This window comes from Myxocyprinus asiaticus, chromosome 31 (assembly GCF_019703515.2).
Source record: "Myxocyprinus asiaticus isolate MX2 ecotype Aquarium Trade chromosome 31, UBuf_Myxa_2, whole genome shotgun sequence".
NCBI lineage: Eukaryota > Metazoa > Chordata > Actinopteri > Cypriniformes > Catostomidae > Myxocyprinus > Myxocyprinus asiaticus.
In genome coordinates this window covers 25,794,145-25,811,613 of record NC_059374.1, presented here as the reverse complement: position 1 = coordinate 25,811,613, position 17,469 = coordinate 25,794,145, and the positions used below count along the sequence as shown (strand labels likewise).

General features: G+C 36.5%; 3 protein-coding genes across 7 annotated transcripts in view; 1 reads left to right on the top strand and 2 right to left on the bottom strand.

The window, feature by feature from the left end:
* Window positions 1-272: 272 nt before the first annotated feature.
* poldip2 (polymerase (DNA-directed), delta interacting protein 2) lies at window positions 273-9,762 on the bottom strand. 3 transcript variants are annotated; one of them, XM_051665932.1, is made up of 12 exons: window positions 9,713-9,762; window positions 9,391-9,589; window positions 8,634-8,715; window positions 8,437-8,534; window positions 8,252-8,348; window positions 6,212-6,287; window positions 5,975-6,082; window positions 5,738-5,874; window positions 5,594-5,620; window positions 1,411-1,536; window positions 1,250-1,329; window positions 273-1,083 (listed from the first exon to the last, which is right to left on the bottom strand). In XM_051665932.1, the coding sequence occupies exons 2-12, from the start codon at window positions 9,573-9,575 to the stop codon at window positions 969-971; spliced, it is 1,131 nt and encodes a 376-aa protein (XP_051521892.1). In that variant the 5' UTR covers window positions 9,576-9,589; window positions 9,713-9,762; the 3' UTR covers window positions 273-968. The 3 variants fall into 3 exon arrangements, with proteins under 3 accessions (XP_051521892.1, XP_051521894.1, XP_051521893.1); XM_051665934.1 differs by having other exon boundaries at window positions 8,634-8,709; window positions 9,713-9,760; XM_051665933.1 differs by lacking the exon at window positions 9,713-9,762 and having other exon boundaries at window positions 9,391-9,684.
* Window positions 9,763-9,927: 165 nt separating this feature from the next.
* Window positions 9,928-15,353, top strand: LOC127422426 (transmembrane protein 199-like). 3 transcript variants are annotated; one of them, XM_051665940.1, is made up of 7 exons: window positions 9,928-10,473; window positions 11,243-11,316; window positions 11,424-11,513; window positions 11,625-11,670; window positions 11,764-11,876; window positions 12,577-12,692; window positions 15,217-15,353. In XM_051665940.1, exons 1-6 carry the CDS (start codon window positions 10,302-10,304, stop codon window positions 12,670-12,672), a joined length of 591 nt encoding a protein of 196 aa, XP_051521900.1. In that variant the 5' UTR covers window positions 9,928-10,301; the 3' UTR covers window positions 12,673-12,692; window positions 15,217-15,353. The 3 variants fall into 3 exon arrangements, with proteins under 3 accessions (XP_051521900.1, XP_051521899.1, XP_051521901.1); XM_051665939.1 differs by lacking the exon at window positions 15,217-15,353 and having other exon boundaries at window positions 9,944-10,473; window positions 12,577-12,767; XM_051665941.1 differs by lacking the exon at window positions 15,217-15,353 and having other exon boundaries at window positions 9,946-10,473; window positions 11,628-11,670; window positions 12,577-12,767.
* Window positions 12,921-17,469, bottom strand: part of smtnl (smoothelin, like) — a 29,830-nt gene continuing 25,281 nt past the window's right edge. Inside the window, exons 9-10 of the mRNA XM_051665925.1 lie at window positions 15,171-15,322; window positions 12,921-14,450 (exon numbers count right to left, since the gene is read on the bottom strand). Of these exons, the coding sequence (XP_051521885.1) occupies window positions 14,324-14,450; window positions 15,171-15,322 (279 nt within the window). The 3' untranslated portion in view covers window positions 12,921-14,323. The remainder of the gene's footprint in view (window positions 14,451-15,170; window positions 15,323-17,469) is intronic.

Here is a 17,469-nt window from a genome sequence, read left to right as displayed (position 1 = left end):
ATGTTACTATACTTTTGAAATAGTATTTTAATGTTTACATATCAGACCCATTCACTTCCATTGCAAGTGCCTTACTGTTACCCAGATTTTTAAAAGAAAAAAAATACATTTTTGTGGTAATCGACATTATGCCACAAATGCTGTCGATTGAGCTTAACTGTATTGAACCCGGAATATTCCTTTAAAGTTCTGTCTCTATTAAAAGAATGTCAGCTGCAATTATATAACCTCACAATTACTTACAATAATGAAAAATAAAAAAAGACATCAGCAACTTGAAAATGTCATTTTATTTATGCTTTTACAAACATATTTACAGTAAACTGTAAAACAGTTCATCATCCATCAGTTTAATTCCAATGTATGATCAACGATCTCTAATACAGTTTTAGCCCACTAGGCTCTCTTTAAGCCGACTTTGGCATGGCGTCAGAATAATTTTTGCGGCAATTTGTACTTGAAGAAAACATAATGTTCACCCCTAGGATAAACAGACCATCTCGTCCAGGGCAGATGAGTAGCCTAAACTAGATTTCAATGCAGCTCAAGCTAACCAATGTACTGACAATAAGCTTTATTAACTCTCATGCTTATTCCACTGATGAATACAGCAGTTCAAATAAATAAAAAAAAAGAAAAAAAGAAAAAGAAAATCACATTTAAACTCTCTCAATACAGACTTTCGAGGTGTGAGGGAGAAAGTTAGCCATGCCCCCATCTCTCAGTCTTGATTCTTACCAGACTACTTGCATCACACCATATTGTATTTTTACTGCTTTTTCTTTTGTTCTTTTAAAATATACCTCTGCTACAAACCTCCTTTGCTGCAGTTAAAGACAGTCTGGATGATGTTTAGCTAAAACCATCATATGTTTAGGGAGCACTGATAAAGGTCAAATCTGGATCTCCAAAGGAACAGCCTGGAAAGGATGCTGAGCAGTGATGGGAGTCCTTTAGGAGCAGGTTTCTTACAAGGGATAGCCAGTAGGGGGAGCTTTGTCATACTTATTGCTCTCTAATGAAAAAGGTGGAATGCGCACATCAAAGTGTGAGCCATCTGTCCTCTCAAAACAGAATGTCCCCCTAAACAAGAAAAACAGTACAAAACATAATTCTGTTAACATAACAGAGACTATGAAAAAAAGACTGATTTAATTATTCATAGATGTGCAGATCAATTGTACTGTTCATAAAATTTTAGAAAAATTAATAGTTAATACAATAGAGGCTGGCACATTATTAAACTCACCACATGTGTCCACTGGGTGCTTGAAGTGAAACATGACTACTGTACTGAAAGGCTGGCTGTTCTCTTGACAAAACTGGCTCCTGGTGAGATAATGAAGGTTTGTATTCAGCAAACAAACAATATTTCCATAGTCCTTATTTGGTGGTTATAGTCCAACTCACCTTGCCAACCACTCCTCTGCCACGGACTGTTTCCAGAGTCCCCGAGAGACTGAAGATCCTCCAGTGTCTTTCCCTGAGTTGAACCACCTCATTGCCCAGGTTCTCCAGACGAATGCAATATCGCCACTGAGGTAAAACATCAGCAAATTTTCTCCATGTCAACCAAGGCCACTTTTAAAATATTTTTATTTTGTAGTGAGCTATTCTGCCCTACAATGCCAAAGCGCAGTAACAACCACAACACTGAAACTGACACCCTGTCTACACTTACCAAATATCATATGTGTGAATATTTCTGCCATGAATTTTGTTCATTATAAATTATAATTACTTCAGACTGTTATGTTAAAGCCAACTTATGATGTTCCTGGTCTCTTGTCTACTAATCTAAATAATCTTTTATTTCTTACCACATGTAAATGCAGTTTTAGCAACAATAACATTATAATAATAATTATACAATATAAGTAAATGTTTATGCCAGTGGATTTGTCGAAAAAATATGATACAGGTTATTTACCCATTTAACCATTACTCAAGTTTATTGGAGCACACAGCTATTTAGTCAGTGTTATCTGCACATCATCTAGAACAGGGTTTTTTAAACTGGGGTCCAGCGACCCCCAGGGGGCTGCGAGGGGGTGCTAGGGGTTCAGTGGAAAATTTCAGATAAAGAAGAAGAAGAAGAAAAAAAAAAGTGTTTATATTTGTAAAAACAAATACAGAGTGTTGGCTCTAACAACGTACTGACCGGTAATGGCTTTTCAGCCAGGTGCCTTCCAGTGGCCCAAACAGGGCATTAAGCATTTGGGTATTTTATTCCCAGCAAATTTGTGTGATTTAGTTAATTTTGACCCTTTAATAAAAAGGTTTTCGAGCGATGTGGGTAGATGGACTTTATTACATTTATCTATGATTGTGAAGGTTAATGTTCTCAAAATGAATTGTATTCCAAAATTCAACTACCTGCTACAGTCTCTCCATGTAGATGTCCCCCTCTCTTATTTCAAGCAATTTGATAGCATAGCGAAGTCCTTCATTTGGAATGGTAAACGTCCCATATTACATTTCAGTAAGTTACATAGGCCGATTGACAAAGGTGGGTTAGGCCTACCCAAGATTTTGTTTTATTATTATGCATTCGGTCTCAGACATTTGGCTCATTGGTTGCTTCCACCTGAGAGAGCCCCTCCCTGGTTTTGTATTGAACAGGAAGTTGTTGCCCCTATTTCGACATTGCAAAGCCTTTCTATCAAACTAACCGGAGAAGTTAAATTACACCCCGTTATCTCACGTTTACACTCGGTATGGACAAAAGTGTCCAGAGTGTTTAATTCAGACATTTATTTAAATGTTGCCTCGAGCATATGGCTGAACCCAAAATTATATATTAATAAGTCCCCTTTCTGCTGGTCAGAGTGGATTGTGAGGGAGGTTACTACACTTGGTGATTGTATTAACCTCCCTCACTTAATTGCGCTCCCACTTTGGTGAGGAATGGAGTAAATGACATACCCAAAATAAAAGGTTTACTGCTCATGAGTCCCTCTGACTACACACATAATCAAGTATCTTTAGAAAGCTAACACTTGAGACTTTACTATGTAATCTTCAAAATTACTCAGTCCGATACTAACAGATAAAGTGCAAACACAAAAGAAAAAAAATCATATTTCACACTTATTATGAAATAAATATACAATGCTGTGGGATAGACACCTAAAAACACAACAGGCTAAAGCCCTAAATCTTACCAAGCTATGTTGCAAATTTGAAAGTGATATTAGCAAAAATGATCTTTCTGTAAGCCTTTATCTAAGTGCATGTCTGGGTGCCTTTTGGAAAGGCCAGCGTTGTCAAGGAGTGAGCGCGAGCGTTTGAATCTTCCAACGAGAAGTGTTCTCACTTATGAAATGATGCGATAATTTATGCGAAATATTACCACCCACATATTGCCGTATTCGTAATTTCATTACAACCCTCTAGAGTGCTATTGGTAGATTTTTTTAACCGAACAAATTTGCCTATGCATGAACAGACATCATCAGAAACGGCTGTTCTCATGCGCTATTTTGTAAAACTATTGTGTGTTGAGATCCTTTGAAAATTTGGTTCAGCACTTTGGGATTCACTGATCTCAGTTCTTTAGGTATTTACAGCTGCGCCACCTGCTCTGTACCATTTTTGGGAGTAGCATACACCCCCCCCCCCCCCCCCAAAGTGGCAGATGCTCTGGGAGTGGTGATATTGCTTTTGGAAAAGGTCATGAGGCATCAGTGTATTACTCCCTGCCAATTCAGAGACTGGGGGACGGAGCTTTAATTCTGTTAAGAGATTAAGGAAGAAAGATTTAAACTTGGTATTGGAGGAGGGAGTGTGGGCTAGGATTCAGAAAAACATCAAGTCTGTATCTAGAGATGCAAGGGTGCGCCTTATGCAATTCAAGATATTACACTGATTCTATTGGACCCCCTCTAGATTGTTTAGGCTTGGTCTTAAAGTCACACCCACCTGCTGGCGATGCCATTCAGAAGATGGAGACACAACTCATGTTTTTTGGTGGTGTGTTAAGATCCAAGAATTTTGGTTGAAGGTTCAGAGTTTTATGTGTGACATATGGGGCACTCAAATTTAATTTAGCCCTAGACTCTGTATTTTAGGCGATGGGGCGGTCATCCATATAGGGGATAAACACATAAAAAATTGGGTCCTGACTAGTGTTATGTTAGGCAGACTATTGATTATTTTAAGGGGATGGAAGTCGGCTGGAGCACCCTCATTTCAGGAGTGGTGCGCGGAGATGGGGAGGGTGGCAGCTTTCGAGGAGGTGTCATATAGAAGGCTGGGGATCTGGGATTTGTTTGATGGGAAATGGGGCAGTTATTTGCCATTTTTGGGGAGCTCTCTGGGAGGGGATGTGGAGAGAGAAGCATAGTTTGAAATGTGTATGATTATTATATTTTATTTTTGTTTTTTTGTGTGTGTATACTTACATGTGACCACAGGGATGTTCGTTGAGGGTCAGGGTGGGGTTGGTGATTGGGGAGGGGTAATAGCGGGGGTTAAATATTGATTCAGTATATATACGTTTTATTTTTCTTTATCTGTACGAATCAATAAAAAATTTTAATTGGAAAAAAAACTATATTTACTCAATTTGACATTATTTCCATTTATGATTAATCGAAATGTTTCTGTTCAGGTTTATACATTCAATATAACAATTATTGGGTAGAAAAAATATATGCTCTCAACATACTACAAAGCAGGCTAAATATTTTCCAGATAATTAGGGAGGCACTGATATAACATTATTTGACCGATACGATACAAATCTACACAAAAAACCAATACCGATATTTTACCACTTATCTTATTTTGTCAAATATTTTGTTTAGGAATAATGCATTAAAAAAGAGGTACAAAAGCTATTTTACTGATGGATTAGATCTGTTGAACATGACATTTATTTTGGTTGGTATTTCTTTATATTAGACACAAAATTATAATGAACTTAATACAACGCAATAAATTTACGTAATTAATTATAAATAAACCATCAGTTTTTTTTTTATATGAAAAACCGGTTGATGGTTGATATTGGCATTTTATTTTGATGGTTATAGCTGATGTTTTTTTAATTGTCAATAATTGGCCGATAAACTGGTGCATCCCTACAGATAATATTTTAATAGTTCCTTTTGGCTTTGGTACAATAAAAATATAAAAGCTAATTATTTAAATTGTCTTTATAATACCAATAATAATATAACCAATATAATAATTTTTCTCCTGCCTTTATACACAAAAATATATAGCAATCTTTCTATATTTTAGGACGGGTCCTTCGAAAGTTGATCATCATATTTGAGGGTCCTTGGCATCAAAACGTTTGAAAACCCCTGATCTAGAATGTTCACTTCGACGCTTCCAGTGCAGAAAGCCTGAAGCCTTTGCTTGCTAGTGTAGACAAGCAAAATTTGCTTTAAAGTTTTTTGATTCTCCAGCCAAATCTAGATTATAAAAGTGTCACTCTGTTTTCTCTGAACTCGTGTCGCAGAACAGATAATAGCCTAAGAGTCCCGATTTCAGTTCTAACTAATTTTGACAAAATGTGTAATTAAGGCATTTTGCCTTTGAAGGGCAGTATTATAGAAGCAAAAATTTAGCTCATTATGCTTACCCAATACACATGGGAGTTCTGAGCTTCCTGTAGACACACACAAAAAAATCCACAAATCTGGGTTAGATTCATACAAACTTCAAAAACACAAAGAAATCTGCCATGATAAAATACACAGAAGCATTTGTCATTTGCTACTCTTACTCTCATGCCCATGTAGAAGGGGATCACAGTGACACGGATGTTCTCTGTGGTTTCTCTGTGTACATCTGAGAGCTCCAGCCAGGGATGGTTCTTCTCCTGCCAGGCCCTCAGTGTATCTCTTGCATTGAATGGGGGATCTAAGAAAAAAATATGAATGTGATCCAGAAACTTTTTATCAGGGGCAGTAGTAGTTTGAATACTCTTGAAAGAGTTACTCGGCAGAACAAGAATGTTTACTTCTAGAGGGGTTGAACATGAGGAAGCGTTCAAACAGCTCGTGCTGGATAGGAACTTGCTCAGTGGAGTTATAAGGCAGGATGTCTTCGTGACTGACATAATCCAATCCTAAGAGACAGACAAGCAGACAAGGAATAAAATTAGTAACCAGCAGCTAACGGTCAAATACAATGAACAGCCTTCTGTATAGTGGAATGGTTGAATATTTAAGTGACAGTTTACAGTATCTTTTTTTACCTGGTATAGCATACAGGGCTCTGCTGTCATCATGATTGGCTAGGAACGTAACGGCTTCGGTCTGAGACCGCTGAGACTAACAGTGACACAAAACACGGTCATAAAAATACAAATAATGAACTCAAGACTGCGCCAACATGAGCAAGTCATCCAAGCCAAGCCAAACATGAACAGACAGAACACATTGAATACATTTCTTTTAGCAGTTAAAGTCAGATAACAGACATTATTTAGGGGGAATTCGGGTAAATGTGGACCACTTTTGCTCAGGGACTGAAAACATTCCAAGGACTGAAAAATGAAAACCAAAAACAAATGATGGTTTTTTTGCAGAACATAACCGAAAACGGGAACGGAGTCCCTTTCAGTTGTTTCGGAATGAAATTTTTAAATGTTGGTAACGGGTTAATAACCGGTTAGTTTTGTTCTGATAAATGATTTACTACAGTAATTCTTCAATATTTCACCGCTTCCTGTTGGCTACATCACATTTCTTTGCCTTAATGCACGTTGTGGATGTAGCCATTTCTGTAGTTTCTAAGTCTTCACTGAATTGTTGTTAGATATGATGCATTGATACAGATTTTATGCTGCTTGGTTCTGACTGAGAACCAAGGCAGAAACTGATGTGAAAACTGACAAGCATGCGTACAAATGTGAGTGCTGACTTAATTGGGGTTTTTTTGTGATGAAAGTACGAGTCAATGACTGACTACATTTAATAATAAATGAGTGAGCACATTTACGTGTACATGAATATTCTGAAATGAGTCAGAATGTGGTCTTACAGATTATGTGTAATGCAAATGTTTTATTTTGGAAATCTGCTGTAACAGACTGTTTATTTAAGCCTGTCTGCACATTTCCATAAAAAAATACTTTTGAAACCTACGAGATAACAGGCAGATGTAATACACGTGATATAATATGTCAGGCACATATTTGGAACGAGGAAGAGGAGAGATTAAAGTTCAAAATAGCTAAATCAATATATAGATGGTTAAAAAGCACCACAACAGTCTCATATAAAACTTTTATTTCAATGTATCCTTCAGCCTCTTGTCTGCTGTTGTTGAGGATATAAATTAAAAACGAATGATTTGACTAAAATGCAGTGTAATCAATGGCAAGAGCGAACAGAAGATCGTAGCAGGAAAAGAACGTGCATGTAGTTAATGCAGAACACGACTGTAATGTAGTTAGACTGAATATTTCATTACAAAACAGCACATAAACCTCTTTATGGAAAATAAATCAAGTTTAGCAAGAATATGGACATTGGTTGAAGAATGGTGTGGATTTGCAGTAAACATGGTCAATGAATGGATTTATTATTGATAATGGAAAAGAATAACTCATGATGAGTTGTTGAATAGGCTGCATTTTATGGGCAGAAACCGGCAGCTGCACTCACTTTTTTTTAGAAAACCTTGCCAACTGCACAAGAACATTTCATAGAAATAATTGAATGAACGATAAAAATAACTCAGCTTTAATTGTATTCTGTCACACCATATTAGTATTTTGTGGGAGTTCTATAGGTGGAGTCCGTGTGCATGTTTTTAAGCTGAATTGCGATTTATAAAGTAGGATGCATTTATGAACATTTCTCCACGGGTACGGACATTTCATATATCGTTCGTAGGAACATTTAAGATCATTTTACGAACGTCTTTATAAATGAGGCCCCAGGTCCCTTTTTTTTTCTTGAGAGATCTGGTAACACTACAACTGGTACATCACCCACCCTAAGCACAAAGTACTGTCTTTATAAAAAAAATAAAAATAAAAAATAAAAAAAAGAACAAAAAAATAATGTTATTAACCATCCTTTAATTTTGTTCTAACCGGTTATCAATTGGAACAGAGGCAGCGGAACGCTAGAACCAGAACAAAAGAAATAGAGTTTCTGCTCAGGTGAACCAAAATTAACGGTTTTTGTCCCTGATTTTGCAATTGAAATGAAACGCAAAAGTACTTCACATTACTTGAATTCACCCTCGTATTGATGTTCTAGTAATGCAGTTTGATGACACTTACTATGTGTGGGCAGTCTCTGGTATCTATGAGGACCTGGTAGTACGTATGCATTTTCCCCTTCACCTCTTTGGACCCATGACCCGCAGAGTCCGGGTTGCTGGAATCGCACAAACAGAATTATTTAGTTGTGATGCAAACTAAAGCAACTTTTTCCAAATATAAGCCCACAGAAATGTAATGCATACCTGTCAGGTGCAGCAGGGCTCACATCTCGATCATAGAGTCGAGCATGCCAGGGGAACAACACTATTCCTCTGTAACCAAATACACTGTGCAGAAAAAGCTGTGGATGGCATGATAAACAGATGAAACAAGTGGAATCAGAAATAGTTCACAATCGATGCATTTCAAAATGAAAATGATTGCTCTCCCTCTCTCTGACCTGGCCGGTTTCATATTTGCCATGTTGCTTCAGGGCCTCAAACACTCCAACAGGTTCCAATATTTTCCCTTCTGGTCTGTTTCTGCCAAAAAATTATGCAAGAGACAGAATAGAAAAAAAGCATCTGTAATATTCTACACTTAGGATAGATTATTGACCCAGCCCAAACCCAATCTCAGCCAGCGTTTAGTCCACACATCTGCACAAAAAAGGAATTTGAAATGTCAGTTCAAGTGCAGGATAAGCTTACAACCAAGTAACCTGACCACAGGAATAGGACTTGTTTACTGTATGTTGGCTCAGAACCACACTGACACCAATGTAATCAAGAGTGGCTTTGGAGGTTTAAAGCAAGGCTGAGGTTCGTCCCTCACGTAGGCCTCATTATTGTGTGCTGTTATCTGTCCTATGTAGAAAATACCGTTTTTAGGCCAGTGACATTTTTAAGAACTCAAAAGTAGTCTGAAATCTATATATTGGGCGTCAAAACATACGTAAAAAATAAAGTGCAGCGTTCAATCACACAATTGTGTCACTACTTACTGAAAGAATGGCAGTTCTGTGAGCATGTAAATCCTTCAAACTGCAGTCTTATCTAACATTAAACACATGGCAGCTGATATAAAAGCCTCCATCACATACTACCGATTTCATAGATAAAATAAAAATGTTTGTGCAGTTAGAACAATTTGCTGAAACTACAACTCTGCGTAGTTGTGTAACAGCAGGACATTTCAGTTCAGTTTCTAGCTCTTACCGTGATGACATAAACCTCGTTGGCTGAAAACTCGACAGCCCGCAAGATGAACACAACGCCTGGGGTCTTTTCGCATCTAATCCGCTGCTGAAATCAATTGCACTCAGTATTCTGTTTGTGTATTTCTGCGTGTTATATTTACTGGCGGTGGACAATAAACCCCGACGTATTGCGCACGCTGCCATCTTCCTTTAGCTATCTGCACAAAAACACATTAACACAGATAATACCATTTAAAATTAAACCAAAACTGACGTTTGTACACTGGGAAATGCATGACTATTGAGAATAAATAACGCTGTACTGGAACTTTTAGGTTTACCGTTAAAAGGCGTAATTGGACAGTACAAAGTGGGACTCCATTTCCCAGCATGCACTGTGACCCGGAAACACAATTTTATTTTGATTGTGACATCTTTAAAGGTATTTTAAAAATAATAATTCAAGGAAGGATATGAAAATAAATAAATAAATAAAAATATTCAACCATAATATTAATAAATATGGATAAATTACTTAGTAAAGCATTTTATTTTACAATTGACACAAAGCGGAAGCGTTTCATCTTACGTCACCAAAAGAGGATAAACAGATGTCAGGTGATGTGCTGAAAAAGAAGTCTGGAAAATGCGTTATTTAGGACAAATTCTGTAAAATATTCGTTATGCGTTTGTAAAATTGCAGGGTTATATATATCTCAGTGTTGTTGAGAATATTTTTGATCTTTTTTGGCGCTGCATTGGTAGATTTAAGCTTCAGAGCTTTCGTCTTGCATTAGGTTAAATAAAGAAGTTCTTCTCTACTCTCTGAAATGAATTCCTACTATTCGGTTTGATGTCCATATAACCTAAAAATATACCAGATATAGAATTCCAGATACACTTTATAGTGTACTGGTATCTTTGTTAGCCATGGCTTCTTCATTTAAAATCAGAGAGCAATTTCATGAGAAGGTGAAAGGTTTACTGGAGGGAGAGTCTTCCTTATCTGAAGATCTGAGGGAAGAACTGGAGGACCTGAAAGAACAATCCACCATACCATTCAAGACTGTGAGAAAACTCCACAAGCTTCTTCAAGAAAATGGTAAGAGAAACATGTTGATCAGTTAGAGCCTTACCTGGACAAACTTAAAAATTCTCTCTTATTATTCTGCTATTTCATGAATCAATATCCAGTTGGTTAAAGGGATAGTCCTATAACCTAAAAATGAAAATTCTCTCATCATTTACTCACCCTCATGCCTTCCCAGATGTGTATGACTTTCTTTCTTCTGCTGAACACAAAATTTTTTAGAAGGATATCTCAGCTCTGGTCAATACAATACAATTAAATGGTGACCAGAACTTTATAGCTCCATAAATCACATAAAGGTCACATAAAAGGAATCCATAAGACTCCAGTGGTTAAATCAATGTCTTCAGAAGTGATATGATAGGTGTGGGTGAGAAACAGATCAATATTTAAGTCCTTTTTTACTGTAAATCTAAAGTCAAAGGTGGAGATTTATAGTAAAAAAGGACTTAAATATTGATCTGTTTCTCACCCACACCTATCATATGACTTCTAAAGACATAGATTAAACCCCTGGAGTCGTATGGATTAATTTTATGCTGCCTTTATATGCTTTTTGGACCTTCAGCATTCTGGACACCATTCACTTTCATTTTATGGACCTACAGAGCTGAGATATTCTTCTAAAAATCTTAATTTGTGTTCAGCAGGAGAAAGAAAGTCATATACATCTGATATGGCATGAGGGTGAGTAAATCATGAGAGAATTTTAAGTTTTGGGTGAACTATCCATTTAAATATGACAGAAAAATAAGGAGAGATTGCTGATTTATTGCAACAGGGCACCCAGTGTACCTTCATGAACTGCTTGAGGACAGCACACTTTATCTTCCAGAGGTCATAACACCTCCAAGGGTAAGGGATAAGTGCAACATTACTGTTCGTAATTGCATTAACCTTGGTAAATTACTGTTTTTGAGAGCTTGATCATCATAAATATTTATTTATTTTCACCCTAACAGAACCCCCAGCTGGTGGCCCGCTTAGAAAAAATTAAAGCAAAACTTGCCAATGAAGAATATAGGAGAATTACACGGAATGTAAATCCACAGGTGAACTCTCTTGTGCAGTCTGCAGAAAATCTGCTTTTAAAAAAAAAAATTATGCATTTTTTTTTTTAAATGTGTATATAATTCCTAATAAAATACATTTCCTCTTTTAAGCAGGAAATTAATCATCATGGAACCTTAGCAGACTTTGGAAGACAAGGTCTGTATGTTCTCCTTATTCTGCTCATTTTGTTAAATCTATTCCTCAAATTTTATATTGATTTTTACCTTACCTGTCATTTGTGTTCTACAGTGCGTTCTGTCAAGGCAGTTGTTGTTACGGTGTTCAACTTCCTGGTAACCGTAGTTGCAGCATTTGCCTGTTCATATCTGGGCAGCCAGTATATCTTCACTGAGACGGCAGCGGTAAGTGCACACACCAATCAATGCAAAATAAAGTTCACAAAATTTATGTGCAACACTGTATAGGCAAAGAAAAGTGTGCAGTGCAAATTTGCCAGGTGTTTTGGAACTAAGCACATTTTTCATAGGCTTTGTTCACACTGCAGGAAAAATCCTGATTTATTCTCAAATCCGATTTTTTTAGACTGACTGTTCAAACTGCAGTTTATATGTGGACAGATCAGATTTTTTTCTGTTCAGACAGCAGTCGCTTTTGCTAGCACGTCTACATTAGTTGTCACAGTAACGATGCAACCTTGAGTATTCACCATGTGTGAGAGTTGGCTGTGAGTGGGGGGGCATATGTGGGAGCCAATTATTGGTTTCCCTTCGAAATTTCCTGTGAAGGCATCATTTAAGCCGTTTGAAACGCAGTACGTCTTCTCGATTGACGAAAAAACACATAAAAATCCGATCTGATCGTTCAGACTGAGACGCATTAAGAAAAATCTGATTTTTATCGGATTCCAAACCACTTATGAATGTGGTTTGGATCAGACTTGTAACAGTCTTATTTGTTTTGTGTGTTTTTGTCCTGTTCAGTCTAACAAAACCTAAACAGCTTAGAGTCAGATAGGCCAAAAAATCTGATTTTTTTTCTGCCTGTGTGAACAAAGCCATTTTTTCTGTCAATTATTTATTTATTTATTTTTTTTTTTTCCAGAGAGTAATATCCGCAGTGATTGCAGCTTCTGTTGTTGGTCTGGCAGAACTTTATGTTCTGGTTCGGACTATGGAGGGAGACCTTGGAGAGCCCTAACACCAGACAGCAATTAGTTTGTTAGTTATTGTGTCTTATTATGTCATTGTTATGTCTGATTATTTCTAAATAATTTATTTCTAAATGATCAGTTTTTTTTCTGTTTTGTTAGTATTACATCAGTATCAGTCTTTATGAACAATCAAAACATGATTTATGTGTGTGTATTTTCACCTCCACAGAAGTACTGAACATTCCTTGTTTTGTTTTTTTGCATAACTAAAAGACACGATTGTAAATTACCAAACAACTGTTCTTTGACATTTATTGTGATTATTGACTCACAAATAGTACTGTGGGAAATTAAATGTGTTATTTAAAAAAACAAACAAACAAACAAAAAAACAAAACAATAAAAAGGCAAATCTAAAAAGCAGAGCTGAGTCAAAAGCATTCAAAAGAAAATAAAAAATCATGTTTATGACACACTCCTTGGTGATGTGTGGCCAGGTTTACAGCATTTCTAATAATAATGCAGATCCAGTGCTTAAATTGTTCGCAAACACACTTAGTTGTGCACTGTATGTCGTGCACATGCACCTGTGTATTTTAAGCTTTGACAAAGCACAAAAACAGTATAAAGGACAACCAGAAACTTGTGACAATCCAACTCATGCTGGCATGTGAAACCATGCTTGTATGCCACTGAAAATGGAGGTAAATTGAAAAAATGGCAAAACAGTCATAAAATGTGCCAATCTATCTGAGAACAAAATATACACTCACTGAGCACTTTATTAGGAACACCTGTACACCTACATATGCATGTGATTACCAATCATGTGGCAGAAGTGTAATGCATAAAATCATGCAGATATGGGTCAGGAGCTTCAGTTAATGTTCACATCAACCTTCAGAATGGGGAAAAAAATGTGATCACATTGATTTCGACCGTGGCATGATTGTTGGTGCCAGATGGGCTGGTTTGAGTATTTCTGTAACTGCTGATCTCCTGGGATTTTCATGCATAACAGTCTCTAGAGTTTACTCAGAGTGGTACCAAAAACAAAAAACATCCAGTGAGCGGCAGTTCTGCGGACAGAAATGCTTTGTTAATAAGAGAGGTCAACAGAGAATGGCCAAGTAACTCAGATAACCACTCTGTACAACTGTAGTGTGCAGAATAGCATCTCAGAATGCACAACACGTCGAACCTTGAGGCGAATGGGCTACAACAGCAGAAGACCACGTCAGGCACTTTATTAGGACTAAAGTGTTTATAATAAAATGCTCAGTGAGTGTATACTATACCTTATTTCCTGTTTATTTCTATCTTTCTAGCTTTAATTGGTAAATACATATGAAATACACTAATAGATTTCTATATCTCCATTTTTACAATCTATAAAATTGCTCCATAATTGGAAACTTCTTTCAAGTTGTGTTGCCTCTGTTAACAAATAAATCAGAGCCAACAATTAAAAAAAAGAGCGCGCCATACACAGTCATGTCTGTCTCAAAGTATTGTGTAAATAGTTGACATTTTCATAATTAAAATGCTAAAATAGAAACATCATGCTTGAAATGACAGAACATGGCATGGCAGTTTAAGGACATTACAACCCCAAAGCATGGAGACTATAGCAGAGTTCAAATTTGTCCAGCAGGGGACAGTGCAGCATTGCCAGATTAGGCTGAAATTGCAGAGACCTCACTCAAACTTGCGCAAGTGGTTATATAGAGACTGGACATATGTAAAGACACACATAGGGTCTGGCTTTCTGCCCATAACCATCATGTCCTCCACCTCAATTAGCCTGTCGCAGCCAGCTTTCTTCCTATAAAGAGAGGGCAAAGAAAAAGAAGAGCCGATTAGATGGGTGGATGTGAATTGTTATTTTTGTTCTCAATGTCTTTTGACTGTTTCATACAGTTCCATACAAGTTCATATGATAAAACTAGACATATGTTCAGATGATTTTTATGATGCAGTTTTACATCAGTATGAATACTGGAGAATGTGGGAGTTGGGGCAGAGAAGTTCTAAGGAGCATGATGCCATGTTGCAAGACTGTCAGAGTAGTCGGTTGTGGGGAAGGGGTGGTTCCTTTGAGCTGTACAGGGATTTGTTGGCATGCATTGCTCGTTTAAAGTGCGGGTTACAGATATCAGTTGCATCGGAAATTAAGTAACATTATCTTTCATGCCATACTGAGAGGTGATGTGTAGCACAACTGTGGTTGATTTGTGTGAAATGTGCTTTAGAGACATTCTGTACAGCTTGTTTGGTCAGGTCACATTAAGTTTATAACTCATGTGTCCATTCTGTACTTATTAATAGAGTTTTAATACTTCATGTGCTACTTTAACATCCTACAAAAGTGTTTACTACTGTCTCAAATATCCATTTTTTCCTTAAAGCTATCTGCTACAGTGTCTGATGACAGCAAGACAGACTGCAAACCTTTAAAAGGCTATTAAAACACTATGAACTGTGTTGACATCTGAATGCCTTTGTCAAAAGCTTGAATAGAGTTGCCTATATTACAATGACTTACTCTGCTGTGCTGAATGCCAACTCAAAGTTATGTTTACGCTCAGCAGGTGACAGGATGTTGTAGTCGAACTCTGTGGGGAAGAACGAGTGGACCAGGGCACAAAATGCCATGCCGTCACTCCAGCTGGATGAGAAGTTTTGAATGTCAGTGTTCTGCAGATTGATGGAAGAGAGTGAGGTTGTTATATTTCACAGAACACTGGTATTTTTACCCCTGTTCCTTAAAGGTGAAACATGTCATTTGTGCCTTTAGCAGCATGAACAGAATTATAAAATAATGACTGTTTTCAAACATATGGAAGCCCAGAGAGGGGTCATTGAAAGGTTATCTGAGACTATAAAAATATAAAAATATAGTTTAAAACATGTCAAGTTCATATATGGACAAATGTTTTTCAAATTTGAATATTTTAAAACAACATTTATTGTTTTATTTTATTTATTGCTTATTGTTTTAAAATAAATAATTATTACAAACTACTTCTCAACAATCCTTATTTATTTAAAAAATTTATTTTTTTTTTAAGAATTTCAGGTTCTAATGCCTTTAAAGGAATATTACAGGTTCAATACAAGTTAAGCTCAATCGACAGCATTTGTGTCACAATATTCATTACCACAATTTATTTGGACCCCTTATTTGAACTAAAGCAGGGTTACAGTGAAGCACTTCCAATGGAAGTGAATGGGGCCAATCATTAAATGTTAAAATACTCACTGTTTCAAAAGTATAGCTACAAGACATAAACAATATGTGTGTTAACATGATTTTAGTGTGATAAAAATCACTTACTAATCTTTTCTGTTTAAAGTTATTGCCAATTTTACAACTTCGTTGCCATAATGATGTAATGTCAACAAACCCTAAAGCCCTAAAACGACTGTAAAATGACAATTTAAACAACTTTACAGCTCAAATAATACATGATTTTAACAGAAGAATTAATGTAAGTGCTTTTATAAAATTGTAAGCTTCACATTTCTGCATTTAAACCCTCCAAAAAATTGGCCCCATTCACTTGCATTGTAAGTGCCTCTCTGTAACCATCCATTTCTGTTTTTTTTTTTTTTTTTTTTTTTTTGAAGATAATAATTTTTTGTGGTAATTAACATTATGCCACAAATGCCGTTGATTGAGCCCGGAATAGTCCTTTAATGACCTTTTTTTTTTTTTCGTTCTCTGGACATTTACACTACCTTGACATTTTTTACTTTAAGCCCAAGAAACAAAATATAAAAATGACTTTGAACATGTTCATCGAGGTGTATTCAAGTATTTGTTTTGTGTGAATTGTGTTTTATTTTATTTTTTTTATAACTTCATAGATCCAGATGAAAAAATCATCATCACGTTATAGACCTAGAGGCCACAAAATAAGTGATCTTCAGAAAAAAGACAGAAAAATAATAATAATGCATGGCCATTGTAGGTTTCAATTTGTTTGTAAACAATCATTATTTTTGCAATTCAATTTGATGCCATTATAGTGGTGCAGAAATTACACACTTTAACATGTATATTTACTCCAAGATACATTTATCCAAAAGCAACTTAAGTATTCAAGGTATGCATTTTATCAGTATCTGTGATTAGGAATCGAACCCCTGACCTTCTTTAAACATAACTGAATTATACATTTCTATAAAACATACATAGAGTTGAAGTCAGATGTTTACATACACCTTAGCCAAATACATTTAAACTCAGTTTTTCACAATTCCTGACATTTAATCGTAGAAAACATTCCTTGTCTTAGGTCAGTTAGGATCACTACTTTATTTTAAGAATGTGAAATGTCAGAATAATAGTAGAGAGAATGATTTATTTCAGCTTTTATTTCTTTCATCACATTCCCAGTGGGTCAGAAGTTTACATACACTTTGTTAGTATTTGGTAGCATTGCCTTTAAATTGTTTAACTTGGGTCAGACGTTTTGGGTAGCCTTCCACAAGCTTCTCACAATAAGCTGCTGGAATTTTGGCCCATTCCTTCAGACAGAACTGGTGTAACTGAGTCAGGTTTGTAGGCCTCCTTGCTCGCACACACTTTTTCGTTCTGCCCACAAATTTTCTATCGGATTGAGGTCAGGGCTTTGTGATGGCCACTCCAATACCTTGACTTTGTTGTCCTTAAGCCACTTTGCCACAACATTGGAGGTATGCTTGGGGTCATTGTCCATTTGGAAGACCCATTTGCGACCGAGCTTTAACTTCCTGGCTGATGTCTTGAGATGTTGCTTCAATATTTTTTGTAAAGTGCACCAGTCCCTCCTGCAGCAAAGCACCCCCACAACAGGATG